General features: G+C 42.1%; 2 protein-coding genes and 1 non-coding gene across 9 annotated transcripts in view; 2 read left to right on the top strand and 1 right to left on the bottom strand.

Annotated features, from left to right (window-relative positions):
* Positions 1-9,875, bottom strand: part of Ppef1 (protein phosphatase with EF-hand domain 1) — a 152,838-nt gene extending 142,963 nt beyond the window's left edge. For 3 of the 6 annotated variants that reach the window (XR_002790360.2, XM_013148905.3, XM_023563615.2), the window contains exons 1-3: positions 9,659-9,839; positions 8,812-8,863; positions 7,245-7,396 (exon numbers count right to left, since the gene is read on the bottom strand). The gene's annotated coding sequence lies outside the window, so the exon portion shown is untranslated. Of the gene's footprint in view, positions 1-7,244; positions 7,397-8,811; positions 8,864-9,658 lie in introns of all 6 variants that reach the window. The other 3 variants (XM_013148907.3, XM_063242707.1, XM_063242705.1) reach the window with 3 other exon arrangements.
* Positions 9,876-9,971: 96 nt separating this feature from the next.
* Positions 9,972-10,044, top strand: Trnav-uac (transfer RNA valine (anticodon UAC)). The gene has a single exon. It is a non-coding gene; the product is annotated as a tRNA-Val (tRNA).
* A 1,335-nt stretch (positions 10,045-11,379) lies between these two features.
* The window catches only part of Rs1 (retinoschisin 1), a 38,424-nt gene continuing 25,559 nt past the window's right edge, over positions 11,380-24,244 (top strand). The window contains exons 1-2 of one of the 2 annotated variants that reach the window (XM_063242995.1): positions 11,380-11,537; positions 16,390-16,435. In XM_063242995.1, coding sequence (XP_063099065.1) covers positions 11,424-11,537; positions 16,390-16,435 — 160 coding nt within the window. In that variant the 5' untranslated portion in view covers positions 11,380-11,423. Of the gene's footprint in view, positions 11,538-12,405; positions 12,519-16,389; positions 16,436-24,244 lie in introns of those variants that run through there. The other variant, XM_003466414.4, reaches the window with a different exon arrangement.

The raw sequence follows: 24,244 nt of genomic DNA, 5'->3' as shown, positions 1-24,244 counted from the left end.
ACTCAGTTCAGGTGGACTCGTCTGTCACTTGCAACCACAAGATTCCTTCTGATACTGTCCAATAGAGAAAAATATATATCATTTTAATGTATGGTTTGTACACCTAGAGGGAAACTTTTTGAACCCTAGTCTAGTGCATCTATTTAATGAAATCGATAGGAAAGCACAATATAAATTCACACCCAAATCATCTTTCAAAAGGGGGGGGCAGTAATAAAAACCGCAACCAATTTGCAATTGTGTGAATTTATTCAAATTTCTCTTCCAAAAGAAAAAGCCAGTTGAAAGTATTTTGTTTGTTGTAAACATGTCCAGGAGAATTCCATTAAGAATAGATATGCATCTGGGTTTTAGAATGAACATTGGGCCCTGAGGAAGATGCTAGAAACCTATGACTAATATTGAAATAATATTCACAGACAGTTGTCATGGCAGCCTGCTCATTCTGCACAAATAGAACCCCCTGCATTTTAACAGGATTTAGCAAAGGAACTGCTAGCCTGCAGATAGCCTCTGAGTTAAACAACCTACTAATTGGTTTTGGTTTCATTATTGTACATAGCCCTCAGACTATACTCTAATTGTATCAAAAAGTTCCCAAATAATTAAAATCACTAATGGAAATATACAGATGATTTTGGTTTAATACCTGCATCATTCTTGAAATCTATCCATCAGACTATGGAGAATGGCTGAGGCGGGTCTGATTGTATGCACAACTGAATCCACAGAAATCTAAATAAGACAATGAATGTTGTGGGAGTGGAGGGCATGCCTCATTCTAATGGCCTCTATCAGATGCTACCTTTTAAGTGGGGTGCTACAGAAGTGAGGAGTAGCCAACTGTTCTGTACTTAGTTACACAGTCCCCAGGGAAATGACTTTAGAAATTAGGGGCACCTGGAGACAGGTTAGTAAATGGGGTAACAATGTATCTTGAGCTGATCTGTTTCTCTTTAGAGTGTTGTCTCTATAAAATCTAATCTGGCCCAATGTGATTATGGGCGATTTTAAAGACCGTAGATAGCTGGCTTGAGAGAAATATCACACAGAGGCCTCCTGCACTATTAGAGAGGCTTTTGCATATCAATCTCCCATCTGCCTTCTCTTTTGAGTTTCTTCAAGAGAGAGGAAACAGGGCCCTAATTAAAATCCAATTCTGTCCTATACTGGGAAAACAACATTGACCCATTTTCTTCCATTAGCACCCTAGAACAAATTAGTCCTTTGGACTAATGTTATTCAAATGTCTTAAGATAGAAGCATGTCATATCCTTAAAAATAAAAAATAAAATAAAAAACCTCTCACTGCCTGACACTGTGGTTCTTAGACATACTACAGACATGGACTAGGACACACAACAATCCTTCAGGAGCTGCTGAGCAGTTCTCTGATAAGATATTATCATTATCTCTGTTCTTTGATAAGACATTATCAAAAATGACATAGGAAACAGCTATAGATAAAAAGTGTGGAAATGTTTCATCAGTAGGGTTTGTGTTTTCTCTTATATAACTGAAACCCCCTAACCAGTGGCATTAAACAGTAGAGCTTTTATTTCCATATAACAATCTGAAAGCACTAAATTCAGGTACCTTCCTTCTTCTGGCCAAACCACTTAGCTTTCTTCTTCATAACTGTCAACCTATATTCCCAGGGGGGCCGATCTACCTCCAGTACCACATGCAAATTCTGGGCAGAAAGTGAAGGATTATGGTCAAAATGGAGCCATGCAATTAAGTCCATTGTTTTGGAAGCCCACCTATTCACATACCTCTGATTGACCAGACTTGTGTTGCACAATCTGTCCTAGCTATAAGGGAAATCAAACAAATCTGGGCAGTGTAGTGTAGATGTTAAACACAGCTTGTGAAGCCAGGTGCTCTGCCTCAGCTCCATCATTTACTAGCTGTGTGACTTAGTTATCTAATCATTTTGTGACTCGGTATTCTTACCTGTGAAACAAGCATAGTAACAGTAACTTTCTCATAAGATTGGATATGGTTTATACCTAAAATGCCCCCTACAGCCTCAAGTGCTCATCGGTGGAGATTTTGACAGGTTGTGGCTGGTTGGAGGAGGTGGGTCCCTGGAAGCATGGCCTGGAAGGGACTATCTCCCTCCGCCTCCTTTGCTATGTCAATCTGCTTCCTGCCTCAGTGCCGTGAGCTCTTCCTGCTATAACACGCCCTTTTGTCATGCTTTCCTGCCCTTGGAACCAGTGGACTATGGCCTGAAACTTCTACAAACTGTGAGCTGGGCCAAAATACACCTTTCCTCCTCAGATTTGCGGGTATCAGGGATTATGTCCCAGTGATGAGACAGTAAAACAGGGTTCTTGTGGGATTAAATGAATTACTATGAATAAAGAGCTTAGAACACATAGCAAGCTATATTGTGGAGGTTTTCCTTATTTTCATTATGGAGGAAAATAATGGATATTGGACATGCAACTAGCGATAGCTGCCACAGATGTGCTGCCCATTCTAATAATTGCACCTATCCTTGTTACTGTGTCACATGTGAGCAAATGCTCTGCTATATTTGATAACTCCTGGGGACATAAAGCCTTAACCTACCAGAAGTGGTGATTCCCAGGATCATCAACCCCATCCTCACTTACTAGGAACTGAGCACAAAACTTTTCACATGCAGGAGCAGGTCACCATTGTCAGTCGCTGTGCTGATGTTTAACCATTTTACACACAGCTGGTTACAACTCTTTCTGTTCCAAGTGTCAGTAAAGCCATTCTACTTGGCCTAAGCAAAACTAGGAATGTATTCCTCAAATAACAAAATGGTCAGCCAGATGTGGTGGTGCAAGCCTGTAATCCCAGATCCTTAGAAGGATGAGGCAGGAGGATTGGAAGTTCAAGACCAGCCTGGGCAACTTAGTGAGATCGTGCCTCAAAATAAATTTTTTTAAAAAAAAAATCTCGCTGCTAGAGTGCTTGCTTGATATGCAGAAGTTCATTGGTTCAATACCCAATATTTATAAACAAAAACAGAACAAAAACACTAAAGGGCAGTGAGTACCCTTGTGGCATGATTTGGTCTAGGACTTAAGCGACAGCACTCAGCTGGTTCTATTTCTCAGCTTAAATCCCTTGGTGTTTACTCCATTCCCAGGCTCCAATCAGGTAGTGGGTGTTTTTCATGCTTTGCAGTTACTCAGTTCAGAACATCTTCCCTAGGTTCTGCTAATTCCTCACTTGTGACTCCTCGCCAAACTCCCCCTTCAAATAGAACCAAGAAATCTGCTTTCCCAGCTTCTCTTCTAACAAGAGCACAGGCATGTAAACCAAGATCTACCAGAGACTTCTGTTGAGAAGACAGCAACCTGAAGAATGGCTCGGAAGCCAGCATAGAGTCTGGATTCTGTCACTGATTCAGATTGCTACATCTGTGCTCAGAATAGGCAACAGTGGGTGTCTGTGTTGGAGCAGCCCTTTAGTGAGATATGGACATTGTCATTCCTAGCTTTGGAGTCCCCAAGGCCTTCTCAGAGATCCTGGGAGACATTTAATTTTAATAAACTCATTCTCTTCTTAAACTAGTGGGAGTGTTGAAGAAACTTAGGGCATGTTATGCTAACCAACTCCAAGTTTTAGTAGCTTAAAATAAAAATTTACTTTTCATTTCCATTCCATAGCCAGTGCTGATAAGTTGAAGTTCTGCAATGTGTAGTCTTCCCTCTAAGACTCAGGTCAATCCTCCTCTGGGACATTACTGGTCCCATAGCAAAAGGAGAAACAGAAGGAATTACACAGCGATGCTTATGCATTGACTGGTAAGTGATGCCCATCACTTGCTTGGCCAAAGCAAGTAAATTGGCCAAGCTATCAGTAGAGCAGTGCTAGGAAAATCTTACATGGGTTGGCCTCAAGAGGTAGCTCAGTGGTACAGCACATACTCAGCATATATGAGGTTCAATCAACACCACTTAAAAAAAAGGAAAAGGAAAAAATCTTACTTTGAACAAGAAGGTTTTGATACAGTGTAATCAGGAAAGAGCTCCTTGAGAGAAAATACATGAAATGAGCAACGGGCCCACTGAAGAAAAAGAATATACAAAGCTGGGGAATAGCAGGCACAAAATCCCTGAGGCAGGTGACATCTGGCATGTTTGAAGAACAGCAAACAGGCAACAGCAGCTGGGCAGCATGATATGTAATCAGAGAGCTAATGAGTGGGAGGCTACTAAAGTTGGACTTTTATTCTAGTTAAGGTGAGAATCCACTGAAGAAACTTTAAGCAAAGGACCAACGAAATCTAACTCAGTTTTTTTCTTTTTGTTCGTTTTTCTTTTGGGGGATACTGGAGATTGAACCTGGGGCCTTGACACTAAGCTACATCCCTAGCCCATTTTTCATTTTTTTTATTTGGAGACAGGATCTCATTAAGTTGCCCAGGTTGGGCTCAAACTTGCAATCTTCTGCCATAGTCTCCCAGTGTTAGGACTGCAGGTATGCACCACCATGCCCACCTTCTCTCGGGTTTTAAAAAGACCATTCTGACTCCTCTGTGAACAGTCTACAGGGAGAAAAGGGCAGAAGCTGGAACGATAGCCTAGGAGGCTGCCAACGAGGATCCAGGTGGTAGCCAGGCAATGGCAGAAAGCCAGTGGGTTCTGAATAGATTTGAAGGGGAAGCCAATGGATTTCCTAGTGAGATTACATTTCGGTTATAAGAAGAAAGTAAAACTCAAGTATGATTCTGTTTTAGGTGTTAATGAATAGAAAAATAAAGTTGCTATTCCCTGAAAGAATGAAGCCTAGGGAACAGCTTTAGAGGACGGAGGGCAGGAGTTTAGATGCAGATGTAATGGGTTTGAGACGCCTCTTAGACATCTTAATGGAGATATCAAATATGCAGATTTGGCGTTCAGGAGAAAAGTCTGGACTGGAGAGATACATTTGGAATCACGCAGGTTAAGATGCTATTCAAAGCCACTAGATTGAATGAGGTAATCAGAGTGGTGAGAATGAACAGAGAAGTCCAAGGACCAAGATTTAAGGGGTGGCTGTATTTAAAGTCAACGAGATGAGGATCCAGCAAAGGTGCTGGAAAAGGAGTAACCACAGAGGTAGGAGACAAGCATCATGAGACGGGGGGCACCCTAAAAGGCAAGAGAGAAAAGTGTTTCCAAAAAGAAGAAGAGATCAACGGTTTGAAATGCTGCTACCTAGTCAAATAAAATGAGGAACTACTCCGGATCACAAGTCACCAGTGACCTAGACCTGAGGAATTTTGGTGGAGTGGTAGGAGCAAATACTAGTGTGGGGAGTGGAACTAGAGAGGGCACTGAAGACAAATTGAAGAGTTTTGCTATAAAGAGTAGCAGATAGCCAGATGTGTGGCACATGCCTGTAATCCCAGCAGTCAAAAGGCTGAGGCAGGAGGATTCCTGTGAGTTCAAGGCCAGCCTGCACTAGAAAGTATGACCCTGTCTCCAAAAAAAGCACACACACACACACACACACAAAGAAAAGAGCAGGTAGAGGAAAGTAGAGGCAGGGATGGTTTTGAGATTATAGTGGTGCTTCAGTTCACAAACTTAAGTCTTTCCATACTAGTCACAAACTGAATTGGAAGAGATCCAAATCAAATTTTCCCATAAGGTCAACATCGAACCTAACCATTGAATTTGATTGTACTGTTCTGAAAGATGGAACGAATGCTATATTCTGATCAGAATGACTCAATGCAGTAGGGGAAATAATGACGAGGAAGAAGGAAGAGGAAATTGCTAGAGTGATCTGTCTGGAGCCAAAAGCAGGTGGGACTGAGCGCACCGGGGCCTGCATTTAGATATGCATGCAGGATTCCTCTTCTCAGACACTGCTGCCACTGGGGCCAGGTAATTCTTTCTTGTAGGGAGCTCTTCTGTACACTGCAGGGTGTTAACCAGCATTGTCACTGGTCCTCACCCACTGCAAGCCAGCAGCACCCAAGTCCTGACCAAACTGTCTGCAGACACTGAGGTTAGGACATTGGAAAGGTTTATTTTGGCTCATAGTTTAGAGAAGTTTCAGTCCATAGTTGACTGGCTCCAAGGCAGGGAAGAAACAGCTCAAGGCACCGCAAGGAGGAAGCAGAGACTAATTCATTGAGGAGTAAGTATCACACCCGCATGATCCAGTCACCTCCCAAAAGCCTCATCGACAGGCACATATAAACCACATATAAATCATAACTGAAGAGAAGATACAAAACTGTCCTTTAGGAGACGTAGACACAGGCAAGTAGTAGTAAATTTAATGTGAAGCCAGTTGGCCAGATGTATTTGTCTTGGGCTATATTCAGAGACAGAGTAGGGAGGGTTGGCCTTAACAGGTTGTGATTTTGCCAGCAAGTGCACAGAAGCAGCGAAGAGGCAGACTCGAGAATAAAATGACCACAGAATTTGAGCTGAGTTAGAAGACAGAGGGATGCAAAACACAGGTGGTGAAAAGCAAGACGTATCTATCCCAATGGGGGTGGTTGCAAATATTCTGCATTATGATGAGCTCCAAAGAGGAGAGACAAGGTGAGCTCTGCCATATAAAGGTAATGACTCAATTCTCCCAGTAAATGCTACTCAAAACCCACTGAAGGACAAAGTACAATAGTCTCTAAAGAAAACCAGGTAAATTAGGCTTTCTGATTAAGTTCAGTGTTTGGGGCTCTGGTCTCTCAGGTCAATTTAAGCTGAAGACCAAGTCTTAGCTCACGTCAGTGAAGCTAAAGACCAAATGAGCAATGCCAGACATCTGAGAAATCAGAGGACCCAAAAAGTTTGAAATAACCTGTAGTCTTTAGTGGTTTGTTTCCATATTTTTATTATAGTTGTTCAGGTAATTGTGGATGTACCTAGGGGTATACCTAGGAGTATTGAGTGTCACAAATATAACCAAAGTACCAGGCAAACTGTGGCCACCCAAAGTGTTACCCGAACTCTCAATGGCTTTAGGTGAGTCAGCAATAGTTGTTTCTAGCAGACTTATGGCTCCTAACACTAAAAATTTTGTTTAAAAATTGCAAGATTGTTTTAGAAAGGTATTCATTTCCTCATTAGCATGCATATGAAATATAAGACACCAGTACCACTTCTAGGTGAACAACATGTAACCACTATGGACTGTTTTGTACAATCAATCAGAATCAGCAGGCTGAGTTTAAGCCCAGCTCTGCCACTCCACAGCTGAATGGTCATAAAGGCATTGTAATTCTTCAGCTGAAAAATGGAGACCGTAATACTTACCCCAAGCTGGGTGAGGTGGTGTACAATCCCAGCACTCAGGAGACTGAGGCAGAAGGATCACAAGTTTGAGGTCAGCCTGGGTTACATAGCAGTTTCAAGGCCAAGACTAGCCTGGACTGCACAATAAGACCCTACGGGCAAAACAAAAACCTCTGGATAGGGGAAAGGAGGAAAAAAGGAGAGGAAAAGAAAAAAGTCATAAATTTGTATAAAGATACATAAGATAGCTGACTATACTACTAATTCTATTAGTTCTTGAAAATAAGTTAATATTCATCTGATTAGATCCATTTTGCATGTCTGTATCTGGTAATCTAAGCAACCCTTGTGAAGGTAACAATATGCATTACAACCATTGTTAAATTCTTATCGTCTTGTTTTGAAAATCTATACTGTTATTATTTTGGATTTGTTGTTGTTTGTCTGTTTTCTTTTTTGTTTTTCTTGTCTTTTTCCTCTTAAATAAATTAAAACAAAAACAAACAAACAAAAACCTTCTCATTATGACTACCTCACGGGCCTGTTGTCCAGGAATAACTAAACCATATTGTACTTTACTAATAATAGACATTGTCACTACACTTTGAGAGGGGCAGGAAGTCTCTCCTTTGAACTTCTCACTAAAGTCTCCCTTCTGATCAAAACAGAGAAAAGGAACAAGAATTTTTCACTGAAGACAAAAACTTACACACATTAAAAGGGCACCAGTTCCTTTCTATGTGGAGTATAAGTTTGGGAACTTGGCCAAAGCTTGCATTGGGCAAACCAAACCAAAACACAGATGATGGGCGTAATGTTAGGGCCAATTCTTGGTAGTCTTGCTGCAGACTAATAGCAGCTTGGAAACAGGTGGGATATACTTAGCATTGATTTTCCCATGAGTTATTATGACTTGCCGACCACCACTAGCAGTAAACATGCAGCCTTAATGGATGCGTCTTTTGCCTGGCATCTGGCCACTCGTGGTCATCTCATGGCTACCCATCCAGGCATCAAGTGCTCAAGTGGACTCTTGAAAAGTATCAACAAAAAGTCAGACAGAAAAGGGGGTCCTGTGATGAGTATTACAGGAAGCTAATTGAGGAAACAGCACTAGAAAACACAAGCCCTGGTGGCAGGTTTGCCTCTAACAAGTTCTGTGGAAAACATCACACAAGGGTAACTGCCTCCATCTTTCTACCTGGAAAATGGGGATAATGTTTAGACCTAGAGGTGACAGTGGGGGTGTCTAGCCCAACTTGTGTATTTCACAGAGGTGGCTGGGACTTGGGAGGTGAGCTGATGTACCTCAAAAGTTCTCAGCTGCTGAGCAACCCCACAGGACTAAAACCCAGATCATGACCCCAACTTTAGGCCTCATTCCCCACACTTATTTCTTCCAGGCGCCTCCTCAGGGAGACAAGAGTTGGCTGAAGGGAGTTACCTTAGTGTAACTGATATTACTTCTCCATCATCCTGTCAACCTCTGAAGATGATACCAGGGGAAAGGACAACTGTCCCCTGCAAGTCGAGTCCACCTGAGCTCTTAAAGTGACCCCACCCCAAACAGATTTTAATGGCATCCAACCTTGAGGGTGGTGAGCAATCCTAGGACGGTGACAAATATCCATCCAGAAGCCCTGGAGAAGGCAAAAATGACACTGGCAATAATACCAAGAAGAGAGAACATGTAAGAGCTCTTTGTGCTCGAGGGGCCCAGCACCTTCCCTGGGTTGGTCCTGGAGGCCTGGTGGCAGGCTCAGGGTCGGCGAACTGCAGTTACACAGACCTCCGGTGAGGTGAATACTCTACTGCCACCATTTGAAATTCTCAGTAACTTATTAACTCAGGACCTGGCATTTTTATTTTGCCCAGGGCTCCTCAAATGATGTGGCCAGTGCTACTTCCCCCAGCAGTCATAAAAGTGATGGCCCATGTACACCACCAGTGCCCCTGACCCCACACCAATGGGTCCCAAAGAAAGGCCCCAGATTTCTATCCCCTCAATGGCTTCTGGAAGGGAAGAATGCTGGGAGAAAGTCAGAGGAAGTGGGAAGCCTGCAACCTTGGGCAAGGGGTGTAGTCCTAGCGGCTTTGCTCAACCCTGGCAGGCAGATGCCAGCATAATGGCGCCTTGGCTAGACGTGGTTTACCACGTTCTGTCATTTTAGCACGCTAGAGGTTGAGCCAGGAGGATCTTAGCGAGTTCGAGTCCAGCCTGGGCTACATAGACCTCAAGGCCAGCCAGAACTGCACAGCAAGACTGTAAAAAATGGAAGGCGGGAGGCGGGGGGCGGAGGGGGGCGACCTGCGCCGCCCGAATCACCAGTTCCAAGGGGCGCTCCTGCCCTCCCTGCTGAGGATCCAGGCTCAGCGCTGGGGCCGCCTGCCCTACGGAAAAACGGGAAACTGAGCTGTATCCCAAGGAGCCGTACCCCGTCAGGGCGCGCTTCTCCCCGTCCGGCCGCCTTGCCTGCGCTTTGGATAAAGTTGGGGTCAGGTAATTAGAGAGACAGCGCCTTCAGCCAGGTGGGTCACCCGGTCCCCAGCCCACCGTAGCTAACAGGCGGCAGCAAACCTGAAGCGGAAGGAGGCAGCCACCCGCCCTCTGAAGCCGCGTTTGGCCAGGAACTCCGCGCCTTCAGGAAGGGTAGGGCGGGGCCACGGCGGAAGGGTGGGGATTGGCGGAGGCGCTGGCTCTGACGTGATACTATGAAAGGGCCTCTAAGAACACCCTTGCTATGGGATGGTTCCATAGTGTAGTGGTTATCACGTCTGCTTTACACGCAGAAGGTCCTGGGTTCGAGCCCCAGTGGAACCATTGCTGTATGGTGTGGTTCTCATGTTTTTCATAGCCACAGATTATCTGTGTTGAAAACAGAAGAAGAGGAGGTAGTTTCTCTTTTTTATTAAAAAAATATTTTTGACCTTTTTATGTGAGAAGTGAAATGGCAGATAATCTGCCAAATAAAGTTACAGCTGCCATGGCCGGACCTGAGAGTCTAAGGTGGAGGCAGGGACAATTCGGAGTCTCCACAGGAGCCCTACCTCCCCTTTCCTGTTGGTGGTCCCAGTGTCCTCTTCCTTGATCCAAGAAAGGCCAGCCCCACAAAAGCCTCCAACGAATATGTCAATACTGCAGCGCTCTGACTGCGATTGAATTGTTAAAAGTTGATCATGATTAAAGGCTTTCATTAAACTCTGAAATACAAAGCCCAACACAATCCTTTTGTTTTTAATATAGCAATAGGGTTAGTGGACTACACATCCATCTGTTTTAATGAAGAATTCATACAGTATAGACTGTCAGGCTTATCGACATCTAACAAATGCTAATTGGCCAAATGTTTCTCTAATTCCTTTTTGTTATTCTTTATGATTTCACTAAGGTTTCGTTTAGAGGGGAGGGGCCATTTTTTTTTTTTTTTTAACACTGACCTTTTTCATCTTTGACAAGAGGAATAAGGCTCTGGGGCCCAAGATGTCGACCAGGGATAGGATGTTAGTGGCAAAAACTAAAAGGGGAAGGGAAAGTTCAGTATTTTTCTCAGCTTTTTCCACATACTTTTGCTTATAGTATATACATTTGCATCTTTTTCTAAGCCAAGAGTATGACACGTTTTTCCTATTATTGATAATCTTAATTCTTTTTCTAATCTATTTTAACCATTAAGTGTATAGTTCAGTAAAGTATATTTACATTGTTGTGAAACAAATCTCCAGAGCTCTATCTTACAAAACTGAAACTCAATACCTATATATCAACCATTCCCTTTTTCCTCCTTCAACTCAACTCTTACTGGCTATAAGATAATGTTAGCTAAGAATGCCAAGCACAGTTCTAAGTGTGTGTTTTGGGATTTTGGAGTTGTTTTCGTTTGTGGTGCTGGAGATCACATGTCAGACCTCCTACGCATTACCCAAGGCTCTATTGCTGAGCTACACCCCCAGCCATTCTGGGTATTTTATATATACATACATCTCATCTCATTTAAACTTCAAAATCTGTGGTAAATTGATAACTGGTGGTCAACTTGCAATACCAGCTGAACTGAATCAGCGTGGTACTATGCGTGGATGGCCCACCAGACGATTGTTGCCAAGATTAAAAAGAACTAGAGAGGAAGAGTTTGGTGTTACTGATTCTCTATGGTGGTGTTGGTTCCCCTGGAGGAGTTTGGGACCTTGTTGTTGCTGAGAATGGCTGCAGTTCTCTTTGGGGAGCTCTGGTCTTTACTGTATCGCTTGCTGACTCCAGAGGAGAAGATGTGTACTGTTCAGTCTCCTGAAGAAGATTGTCATGCTGGCTTCCTGGTATGAACTGGGTTGTTCTCATTGTCCGAGGAGCTCAGAACCTTGTGGTCACTGAGGGTGGCTATGGTATTTTTCAGGGGAGCTCTGGTCCTTATTTTTGAGCATTGCATTCTGGCTCCAGTGCAGAACATTCATCCTACTGGCACAGATCCTTCATCCCACTGGCACAGACTTTCTAGGTTCCATCGCTGACTTTTGGGCCCTCCCAGCGCAGATCTGTGAAACAGACTTGCATGAATCATTGTCATGGGCTCTAGGCCTCCAGTTGGACTTGTGGGGGACACTGTTATGGGCTCTAGGTCTTCAGATAGACTCATGCAGGATGTTGCTGTGGGATCCTGGTCCTCAGATGGATTCCTAGGGTCTTGGTGTGTGGACAGATTTCCTGTACTTCTTATATTTAACTCTTTGGATGACTATTGTAAAATACTATAAATATTGTGTCCTTTATTGTCTTGTTCTCCTTGTAACCCCTGACTACAACAAAATCACTCTATGAAGTAGGCATTTTTAGCATGATCATGTTAGAGATGATAAATTTTGATGTGAGGTTACCCAATATCCGTTGATAGCACTAGGATTTGCACCATGTCTATCTTGGAAATCTGTGCTCTTAACCCTCTCAAGCTACAAAGATCTGGAGTCTTCAGGTTCTAGTTCCTAGTTCCTTCCATCGCTTCTCATACATTTAAATAGAATTAAACCAATATTTCTCTTGTTCAACCCACCTCAGTTGCCCTTCGTGTCTCCTGGGAGACTTCCTTATTGAGGCAAGTAACTATGTGGGTTAACTTGATGGGGCTGAGCTGAAGACCTAAGAACTAAATGGAATAAGATGCTTAATGAGGCCAGTGCTCAGGTTAATCCCCTGCTCTTGGGCAAGCTCCCTAGTTCAGTAAGGTAGAACTGCGACCAAGGACGAGGGAAAAATGCCTGGCAAGATAGAAGGCTTCTTTTTATTACTTCTCTTTGGCTATGAAGGTATGTGTTATTCAGCCATTGGCATCCATTCCATGTTTGGTACCAATTTAATAATAAATTGATAAATAGAAATACAATCTGAAGGACAAAAAGTATTAGTAACACATGTTAATTAGTTAACATGTATTATTAACAGTTGACAGTTTTCTTTGTGTGGATATGATGTCATTATCTTGCTATTGGCTTTCTGGTTTTGTGAGTAGCCTTTTAAAGTTCAAAGGATGCTTAAAATTCAGCAGAAAAGAAAGCTCACAGAAATTATATAAAATAACTGTCGGTAGCAATAATTAAGAAACACAAAGTAGTCTTTTGTGTGTGTGTCATTTTAGGGATGAACTTAGGATCTCATGCATGCTAAGAAAGTATTCTACCACTGAGCTCCACTACCAGCCCATGGGTGAAATATTCTTGAAAACACTTAGTAGTCAAAATTAGAGTGCTTATAGAATTTAATTTTCCAAAACAGGATACTATTGATAGTAGAGGAGGATGCTATTAATAATTCTGCTGGGATAACTGATATAAGCTAGGACTGTCCCAGGCAGATTGAAACATAAGTTCATCCTACTTTAAATATGGATTAACACAACACACTGGGCACCACTGAATTCTAATAAAAAAGCATAATCCAACTGAGAGTCAGGAAACCCGAAAGATTCTATAAACACTCTGTCATTTTGAAATTTTGCAACTTGGCCCTGGCAGGAGTGATGTGCTTACATAAGAAAACATTAAAGTCAAATCCCTAAAAAAGCAGCCAAATCAACTTTTAAATTCTCTCAATCTTAGAAATAATACTCTTTCATGCCTCTCTCAATTCTCAAGTAGCCATCAACTCAGAATTCCTTCCCAGATTCATTTGGATGTTAGAAATTGAGTGTCTTCTTTGTGGTGCTTGTGTATTTGCGAATGTTCCAGGAAATAGATTAGGAGGGCAGGAGGAGGCCTCTCTGCTCTTCAAATGACCCAGCAGACAGACAAGAATTCCTGTGTGTCTCATTCTCCTCTACTCTCTCACTATATTTTACTGAGAGAATACCTACTTTTCTTGCTCAGTCATGTTTCTCACTTGTTAGAAAGACTCATGAAAATATAATCCCAAGGTGTTTTTGCAAATTCCAAGATATATTTCTAAGCGTTATTTCAGCCAATTTTCTATTATTCTTTCTCTTCCTTGCAACTGAGAATCAGTAGCTTTTGCTAGTAACTTTTCAGCAAGGATGGTATTGAGGTTCCAACCCAGGGACTTTTTTTGTGCTCTACCACTGAACTATGTCTCCCTTGTTCTGAAGTATTTAATACTTTAAGATCCTTTGGGGGTTTTCTTTCCTACCCTTTCCTTGCAAGAGGTTCTAAGTGGAGTCATTCAAGGTTTAGAACCGAATACCTCTGGTTCACAGACACCCAGAGTGCTGGCCTTTAGACCTCTCTTTCATGGTTGGCATAGAGATGTGTTTGTTTGTCCATTTGTTCAAGAATCCATGCCTGAGTATCTATTATGGGGCAAACATTTTGGAAGAACTTGACGCATGGAGTAGATCTTTGTTGCTTTGGCAGTACTGATTCATACAATCCTGTTTTATGACCTCCAAGTGGGAAGAAGTCCTCTAAAATTTCACCAACATGTTTTCAAATTAGACCTGCCACTGGTCAGGTGTGGTGGCACATGCATGTAATCCCAGCACTTGGGAGGCTGAAGCAGGAGGATCACTGTGTGTTTGAAACCAGCCTGTGCTAAATAGGAAGACCTTGTCTCAAAAAACTAAACAGGTTAGACCTGCCCACTCAGTGAACATTGGTCATAAAAGACACACTGTTGGAAGGCACAGAGGACAGCAGTCTTTCCTGTTCTGCGGCTTATCAAATTTTGTGCATTGACTAAGGAGCTCCAGAAGTGTCCAGAAAGAACAGAGAGATCATCTGTCCAAGTGGAAGGGAATATGGTCAAGTGGGAAGGCTTGGAGTACATAAATGCTCTTACCCATCCAACCTGGCCCTTGCCCTCACACCACGTGGGAGGAAGCCAGCCAGATAAATATAGCTAGTGCGGCTTAGTGACCGCCTGTGTTCTCTGCCTGGAGCCACAGGGATTGTCCTGGGGACAAGAAAAATACGGGACACAGTCATTGCACTTAATCAGGGCATCCCCTGTTCATTCCATTGACAACTGGGAAACTAAAGACAAAGCTTCTTTGTCTCATTTACTCTGCAGTTTCTGTTGTTCAGCAGCAGCGGCTCCTTATGAAAGTGAAGTAAGGGGAACTATTGACTTGGCTCACGAGCTGAATCTTCCTCCTTCCTTCATCTGAGAATGCACACATTCCACTGTTGTGGCACTGTCAAGCTTCTATTTATCTTCCACTGCACACTTAAATGCTATGCTCATTGTGATTTTAAAACACCCATCCTATCAAAATACTTGGTCAGATTTATTACATGTTCTTATGTTCCATTACTTGGCCATGTTTATTATATAAAAGTAACCCCCCAAAAAAGCCATCTTGCAAGTGAACATGTACCTTTTGCAGGTGTGCCAAACATTGGGGATTACAGATTTTTGTAAAAAGCAGCTTTACTAAGATGTAATTTACATATAATTAAATCCACCCATTTAAAGAGTACAATTCAATAGTCTTTAATATATTTACAAGTATGTGGTGCACACAATCTATTTTAGAACATATTCACCACTCCAAACATTGCCCTCACCCCTACCCCATTCGTTTGGTCTCCTCCCTGGCTCCTAGCAACCACAAATCTACTTTCTGTCTCTATAAATTTGCCTCTTCTGGACATAACACTTTTATATGGAATCATAGGAAATGTGGTCTTTTGTCTTTTGTTTGTCTTTGAGGTTCATCTGTGTTGAAGCATGAACAGATAACAGATTTACTCATGAATATGCTCGCGGCCTAAAATAGTAACACTTTCACACCAAAAGCAATTTCCTTCTTTCTCCTGCCCAAAAGGGACATTATTACAGCCTGCTGTGTTTCTCTTGTGTGTTATTCTTGTTTCTCAAGTAGATTGGAAGTCAGTAACAGACAGTTTTTATCATTCATAGTTTTATGCTTCTCTCCCCGGGTTCATCTGTTTCCATGGGAAGGAATGCCCTGTATTTAATGATATGTCTCAAATGCACACTTTTCCTCTTACGTTTACAAGGTACATTTGGAGAAATAGGCATACATTGAATTTTCTTGCTGTAGTCTACAAGGGTTCCCCAGTCGAGTGACCCTTTGGACAAAAGGGCAGAATGAGCCCGTATTTTACCATCTAAAGTAGGTGAGTGGCAAGCATCTCAGCATAACATGTAGAAGAAGCAGGAAAAAATCTGAGCAGGCAGAAAAATCTGCAGCCACGTGATCAAAGCCTTTTGCTATCTTCCCTTTAAAGACTGACTTTTTTTTCTTTCTTTTCATTCTAACAAGGGTCATTTTCTGGTATAATATGTTGCAGTAAAAAATAGACTTTTGCTTTTGTTCTCTAGTCTTTCGGTGATTAAATCATTTTGGGGGACTGCAGCAGCCCTATTGCTGCTGCTCCCTTGGTGACAGGATTCCTGTAAAATGCTTGTTGTTTCTTCTTTCTTTGCTCATTTCCATAAGGATCTGGCACCTTAGAATTCCAGGCTGCCTACAGACAAATGCTTCCTGGGGAGGGAAACCTGAACAACACACACCCACCCACACACACACACACACACACACACACACACACATGCACCCACCCACACAATCAGCCCAAAATATGACAGAGTGCAGGAACTGGCTCAGCCAGACCTTTTTCTTGGTCTCTTCCTCTCCACAGGCAGATAGTGGACAAGTGTCCCCTAGCCCCCATCCCTTTTCCTTCTGCTTTGTTTCTGCAGAATGTGAAACTGACCTGGGCTACAATGATATCACATGGAGGAAGGGGTAAGTCCGTGGAGACCATGTTAGTTGGGCCTCATTTGAATTTTGGGTTTGCTCAATTGTTGTTGAATAGACTCTAGCTGGTGACAGTCACAGCCTTTGAGCCAAACTTATTTGGTTATTAAAGCTGCACCATCAGTGACTAACAACCCCTTACTTTTGCCCCCACCCAAGACAGTCTTGGCACAGCTGACGTTTCCCCAACTGACGGGGCCTTTGAGAAATTGCCTCTTGGCCATTACTAGCTCTTCTCACTGGGTGTGGGGATGTTCCCTGGATTACCAACTTCCAAGTCAACCAGATGCATATGCTCACCTCAAGGGCCTTGCACTTGCTAGTCCCACTCCAGCACTTTGTCCACAAGCATCTCAGCTCCTTCAGATGGGCAACTAAAATAAATAGATATTTCGCAGAAAAAGATGAAGTACAAATGGCCAATAAATACGTGAAAAAACACTAAATATCTCTAGCCATCAGAGAAATGCAAATTAAAACAACACTGAGATTTCATCTTAAAGAATGGCTATCAAAAAACAAATAGTGAGTCTGCAAGGGATGGGAGGGAGGCATCCTTCAACATTGCTGGTAAGAAGGTAAACTGGTACAACCACAACGGAAATCAGTATGGAGATTCCTCAAAAAAACTAAAACTAGAAATTCCGTTCAGCCCAGCTATCCCCTTTTTTGGTATTTTTAATAGAGTTAAAGACATCATATTATAGTGATATATTCATACCCATCATTATAGCCGCACAAATAATAACTAAACATTAGAAACAGCCTGTATGTTAAGAGAAATAAACATACAAGTTTAAATGTTGCATAACGTCTCTTATATGAGAAATCCAAAGAATAAATAATTTTTTAAAAAGATAAGAGGAAACAATGGGAGGGAGGGAGGGAGGGAGGGAGAGAGGGGGAGAGAGAGAGAGAGAGAGAGAAAGAGCTGTTTTGCAAATCAGAAGGAGGCCAAGAGATGGGAGGGGGAGAGAGAGGAAAATAAAAAGAACTAGGATGTGTTAAGCACATGTACCTACCCCTTAAGATGAATGTGAACATCACTTACTGCAAACATGTACTAGTAAAAACATTTTTAAAAAAGCAATTAGAGAGTTAGATGTAGTGATGCCTACCTGTAACTCCAGATACTCAGGAGCCTGAGGCACAAGAATCACAAGTTCAAGGCCAACCTAAGAAATTTACTGAGACCCTGTCTCAAAATAAACAATTAAGAGACAGAGGATGCAGCTCAGTGGTAGAGCCCCTTGGTTTGATCACCAGTATCAGAGGTTTTTATAGCCTTCCACTGTGTCCTTTGAGGAAGGACCATTTTGTTTCCTAAATGCCACTAGAATCCCTTCTTAATTCCCCCTTGTTCTAAGGCCCATTTGTCTTCCTGAGGAATATAGATTGCTTTTAATGGTTCCTCAGGAACCAGGAGTAAGGCATTCCTTTTTGCTTTCCCAAGAAACCTTTAGACATGTCTCTGATGTTACTTGTAATGCATGACTGTGACCTGCATGGGAAGATAGACTGCCTCTAGAAGCTGAAGAATTTCCTACTCATATTTTATAAATTATTGTTTATTGTTAGCAAATCCCTTTCTTTCCAGATTGCTGCATGAGTATGTAGCACCAGAGAGGCATATTTAGAGTTTGTATAGATATTTAGCTTTTTTTTGTACCAGGAATCGAACTCATGATTTCATGCTTACCAGGCAAGTGCTTGAGCTATTGAGCTAAATCCCTAGCCCCGATACTTAGCTTTTTGCCTTTTCCTAATATCAATGTCTGAGTAAGAGCTATTAGCTTTACCTTTTGAGCAGAGATCCCTGAGGGGAAAAGTTTTGTTCAATGACCTGTTGTGAACTGACAACTGCATAACCTGCCTTTTAATGGCCTTGTTGGACAAGGCTATTTCCTTCACCTCTTCAGAGTCTTGGTAGGGCAGGCCACTGATATCCTGCTTACTTACATAGATCTGGGAGATCACTTGTTCACAAGAGTGGTGAAATTCTGGGCCTGTGAGCATCAAAGAGGCAGGATTAAGAGTAGTGCAAGTTTTTATAATAACCTCATGGATGCCTAACAGTATGGCTTGATACTTGGTAAACTGTTCCTCTGTTTACAAGTAACCTTTTTCCTCCAAAATAGCCTTGACCAGATAGGGAGAGTAAAAGTCAGGGACTTACAGACCCTGTCCTAAAGTTAGTTTTGCAGTTTCCTCTGTTACCATAGCTATAGCTGCTACTGCTCTCAGGAACAGTAGCCATACAGCAGCCACCCTGTCTAATTTTTTTGAAAAGTATGCCACTGAGTGTTCTTGTCCTAGCCTTTGGGTCTCTTTTCTGATGTGTAGAGGAAAAGGTGCTTTCTTAATTCAGGTATTCTCAGTGTTAGAGCCTGAGTAAGGGCATGCTTCATTTCTCTAAAGGCATTGTCAGTCACTTTTGTCCATTCTAGGGGCATAGACTCAGGACCTTTGACAGTTTTATATAAAGGCTTCACCATTAGTCCAAAGTTAGGTATCCAGATCTAACAGAAGCTGATCATTCCCAGTCATAAATCAAGCTGTTATTTAGTCGTAGGAGGCCCAAGATCACAAATAGCCTGATTCCAGTTCCTAGACAGCTATTTTTCCCAAGATATAAGAACATATCCCAAATAATGAACTTTCTGGAGAGATACCTGAGATTTTTCCTTGGAGACTTTATATGCCTTCTTAGCTAGACATTTGAGAGTTTGTATAGTATTAAGGTTGGATAACCCCTGCTTCAAACTAGAATATCATATATATATATATATATATATATATATATATATATACTGTAGTATGGGTCCCTGTTTACCTCTAGGATCCTTAAATTTTTCTCTAGTGCCTAAGCAAAAAAAGATGAGAACTATCTCTAAACTCCTGTGGGAGAACTGTCCAAGTATACTGTTGCTTTTCTCTTGATATGGGATTTTCCCAATCAAAGGCAAACAGAAACCTACATTCTGAAGTAGGGAAATGAAAAAGAATGTATCTATGAGATATAAGACTGATAACCAATTACTGTCTCCTGGAATTTGGGGAGAATTGTATTTGGATTTGCCACAGAGGGTAGACTGGAATGACAGTCTCATTAATGAGGTAAGGGTCTTGTACCATCCTATAATTTCCTGAGGGCTTTCTTACAGGAAGAATGGAATATTGCAAGCGTACTCACAAGGTCACAGAAGTCTGTATATGAGAAACCTGTCTATGAGAAGGTACAGGCCTTTATGTGTATCGTCTTTGACTGGATACAACATTCAGTAAGGAACTCAGCTGGGGGCTTTTAGTTTTATAACTACTGGCATAGCTGAATTTTCCCTGCCAGTTATTCTATTACACCATGCAGCAGAATCCACCTGTTGGCTAATTTGGTCAGGGAGACCTAGTATAGTTCAAACAGGTAAAATTTATTTGGGGCTTTGCTGGAATTTGATAAATGCTTCTAATTTTGCTAGTGAATCTTTTCCTATCAAGGGAGTAGGACACTATGGAACAGTTAAAAACTCTGGTCAAACATTTGGCTTTCAAAGTCACACATCAGTGCAGCACTCCAAATAGGAATCTTTTCAGCCAGAACTATGACTATTGATCCAGAGAAGGGTTTTCCAGAGAAGTAAGTCAAAACTGAATGAGCTGCCCCTACGTTGATAAAGAATCAAATTGGCCCACCTAAACTTACCCAGGATTCCTCACAGGGAAGATTTATATTTGTGGACAGAGGCACTATAGATAAGCTTGGGCTTCCTCAATTGTCACAACAGAAAACAAGAGATTTATCTGCCTTAGCTCCTCTTTGGGAGCAGAGACACTTAACACTCTGGTGCCATGAGTTCGGCTCATTGGCCATCTCACACTCAGAGCAGGCCCAGGTGGTGGCTCTGTACAGTTGCATGCCCAGTATCCAGATTTTCTTATACTTGAAATAAGAACTTTTTCTTCAGTTATCTTTGGGTTTTTCCTTAGATTAGTTGTGGCTAACCTATGCCACGCTACAAGGGGTTGTTTGTTATTGAAAACTCTAAAAGGTTTACCACTCACTACCTTAGACAATTTGGGTAAGAATAAAGCATTGCCAATTGCAACAGTTACAATCTTAGCCTTTTTAAAAACACTCTTCTGAATCCTGACTGATGAACACAGAAAACATCATGTCCAGCAATTGGATCATAGGTGTCTGTGGACCTATCTGAAAATTTTGCAATTTATAGTGAATATCTGGCACTGACTGATAAATGAAATGATGTCCCAGCAGTGCCTCTCCCTCTCTGGAAGATGGATCTATGTTGGTATATTTATGAAAGACATGTACTAATTGGCTATGAAAGACAGTTGCATTTTTCTGTTTGCCTTGTATGACCCCACTCATCTTATCATAATTAACATGTTTCTTACTACACATTTTCATACACACAATAAAAGCAACTATCATCTTGGACATCATTTTTCCTCCCTAAAAATCCCAGCTTGGTTCTTTTGAAAGGAGAATAGCCTCTCTGGGATGGTTTTCTTCCCTTTGTAAAGCATATTGCTCACTCGCATAGTTCTTAGCCTCTTTTAGGATTCTTTGTCTTTCATCAGGGTCTATCTCCATGATAAGTCAAAAACAAGGGTCAAAGTTTTAAGCCCATCTGCAAACTTAGTAGGGTCCTCAGACAGTCAATCAGCCTTTCTTTTCATTGCTGAATATCTGCAACTGAAAAATTGACCTGAACTGGAGTAGTATCCTCTGCTCCTGGGACTTCTCTCAGGGGCAGGATGAGTTTTGAATTAGAGGAGTAAAATGCACCACTTCAGGTAAGTCCTGTGGAGCTTAAAACTGTGTGCACCTAGCAGGACTTAGGTTGTCTGAGGAACAGTAGAATAAGGGGACTGAAGAACTTTGGCTTCTCCTGGGGGACTCAGATCTAGTGGACTTCCTAAGTCACTTGGTGGGGATGGGACTTACTTAGTAGGCTGGAGATTATAAGGAAAATGTTGAGGAGATCTCTTAGTATAGTCTTCATTAAACAGATTGGAGAGACCTGTAGCTTCCTGTGAGAGAGGTGGGGATCCAATGACATGATCATCAAAGATTTCTCATCCTTCCTGAGGGGCCACTCTCAATACCATAGTTTCTCGGCTTTACTTGAAATAAAGGGTCACAAAAGCCTGAACATAAGGGATTTCATTCCACCTTCTATGTGTTAAGCAGAAATAATTTAACTGAAAATAGCTTTATAATTTTAACTGTCATCCCATACCCATCTCTTGCCATTTCCTATAACTATATTACAGTGGCAAATAAGCCCCCACTACTACGAGTCAGACCTTTGCTAAAACTCCATTGATTACCTGACCTCCATAGGCCCCTACTCTTACTGGATGTTTTGGATCCCTTGGAATCAATATTAGTTCAGAACCAGTCCCCAGAATGTCTGATCATTGCCCTTTCACCAATGTACAGATACTTGGGCAAAAAGCCTCAGCTCCCTTTGGGGAAGGATGAGAGAATAAATTATAAAATTTATAAATTTGTGGTACATTGAGACCCTTCCCCAAAGGGACCTGGCCTCCCTTTCACTCAAAGGGTTCTGGGTCTGTAAACTGGATCAAATCTGGGAACTGGTTGAAGGGCCACAATTCCCTGTTATCCTGATAGGAAGTAGGCCTCTATTCATTTGCCCTTAATTTTTTTGACTATATAAATCTAGTAAAAATTCTGTAGGCTTCCTATCTATGTCACTTTTGGGATCACCATGGCTAATCAGCCAGTGCCAAAGGACTGCATGTGTCAGATTGTTCTGGTCAGTGTTTCACTTCTGCTGTCCATTATGGTAAGTACAGGGACCCTGCCTTTGGCAATTGATTGCTGCCACTTCCCCTCTGTCACTCAGGGACGCAATCAAGCCCATCCTCCTTAAATTTTCTAATTGAGTAACCTCAGTCCCCACGGGAAGGTCTGGCATACAGAGAAGAGCAATAACAGGGCCCTTTAGGGATGCTGCTGCTCCCCTCACAAATCCGTTTGTCAAGGTGGTGGTGAAGGGTACGTTTTCTGGATCATCCCAATGTGGAGGATTAGTTTAACTTGACAGATCCACCCAAGCATTCCCATTTCCCTAAGCCTCTGAATCCCCTCATTAACAGTAAACCATGGAATATCAGGCATCTCTAACTCATTCATAGTGGGCCATCTTTTGAGCCATATATCTGCCAACCAGCCAAATAAACTGTTAAACACCTTTTTTTACTCCAGGAGCTATGACATTAAATTCAGAATCTCTGCTTAATGAGCCTATATCAACAAACTCAGCCTGATCCAGGTGTATATTTTTGCCACCATTATCCCACACTCATAAAATCCATTCCCAAGCTTGCTCATAGGCCTCTGCTTATAAGAGTTAGAAAACTCAAGAAGTTCTTTGGGAGAATAGTGAACCTCCTCATGGCTCATACCATGTACCTCACCCTTAGGAGCCTTCTGTGATTTGAGCCTGGTCATGGATTTGGAGGCAAAAATGGATGGTGAGGGTGGGTCCTGGGGAGTGTCAGCATTATCCTCTATGGCTGACACAGGATTAGCTTCCCCAGGCATACTGGCAGATGCTAACACCAGAGTGGGTGGAGGTGGTGATGCCTCTGCCACTGTGCATAGAGAAATTTCTTCATCTGGCAAAATAATCTCATCAACACCTAGAAACTCAACACCCTCAGCTTCCTTAGTGTCCTTCCACATGTCTCCACCCCAGTTTATGGGATCCCATTCCTTTCCAATCAGTGTCCTCACCTTTACATCAGACACTCTTCAAGGCTGAGTGTTAAACTTACGTTGCAGTTCAGCCAATCAAATTATGAGACACTGTGTCTGGGTTTCTGTAATCTTAGCCTTGTGGTTAAAAGAGGAGATTTTCTTGCAGGACACACTTGGAAATTTTTAAATTTCTTATTTGTGTCAGGAGCTGGAAATTTGAATCTCTGAGTTCCTTATTTTCCTTTATCAATTAGTCCTCACTACCAGAAGGCTTTAAATTTCTTATGAATATTTGGAGATCATTTTCTTTCAGTTATTTGTCTAGGGATGTTATGACCAACCAATCAACATCATTATATTTCCTACTCTGCCAAAGAAATTTAAAAGTATCATATACAGAGTTTCTAAATTCCTGACATTTCACAAGTGGTAAATTAGGATAATCAAATGGATCTGCATGGCGTATTATGTAAAACAGTTCATGTTGAAGATTATCAGTATACCCCACAGAAGTAGGAGTGACCACGGTGTCTTTAGGTGCCTCATCAAATGCAGAGCCAACTCCAGGAACCCCTTAAACCACTGAAGAATACCATCATTATAATTCTGTTTCTCTTGAGCCATTCCCAGTACCAAAATATGTATTGGTCAGGGTTTACTAGAGTAACAGACATAACACAAAATAAACAAATATATAAGAAATTACAAGAATGTCTTACAATGGTCAGCCACAGAGTTGGATGAGGAGTGTACAGAGAGCATCTGCATGCTGGAAGCTGAAGGGTCCAGCCCAAGGTCTGGAGCTTACTGTAGTGTCCTGTGCAAGTCCATATCAACAGGCTGATAGGCTTGTGATGGAAGGCTGAAGAGTCTACAATGGAAGGCTGAAGAGTCCCAAGTAGAAGCCAAACAGCCTGCACCAGAAGCCAGGAGATGATGTCCAAACTGAAGCTGAAGACTGGGGCTTCTCCAAAGAACCAGAAATCAGTTCCTGCTCATTTGCCTTTTGTTGTAAACAGGCTACACTCCTCTGGTGTGTATAGCAC

This window comes from Cavia porcellus, unplaced genomic scaffold (assembly GCF_034190915.1).
Source record: "Cavia porcellus strain 051 isolate PalLab524CR breed Dunkin Hartley unplaced genomic scaffold, mCavPor4.1 scaffold_33, whole genome shotgun sequence".
Classification (NCBI taxonomy): Eukaryota; Metazoa; Chordata; class Mammalia; order Rodentia; family Caviidae; genus Cavia; species Cavia porcellus.
The sequence above is the reverse complement of the archived record's forward strand: the minus strand, read 5'-3'. Positions and strand labels throughout refer to the sequence as shown.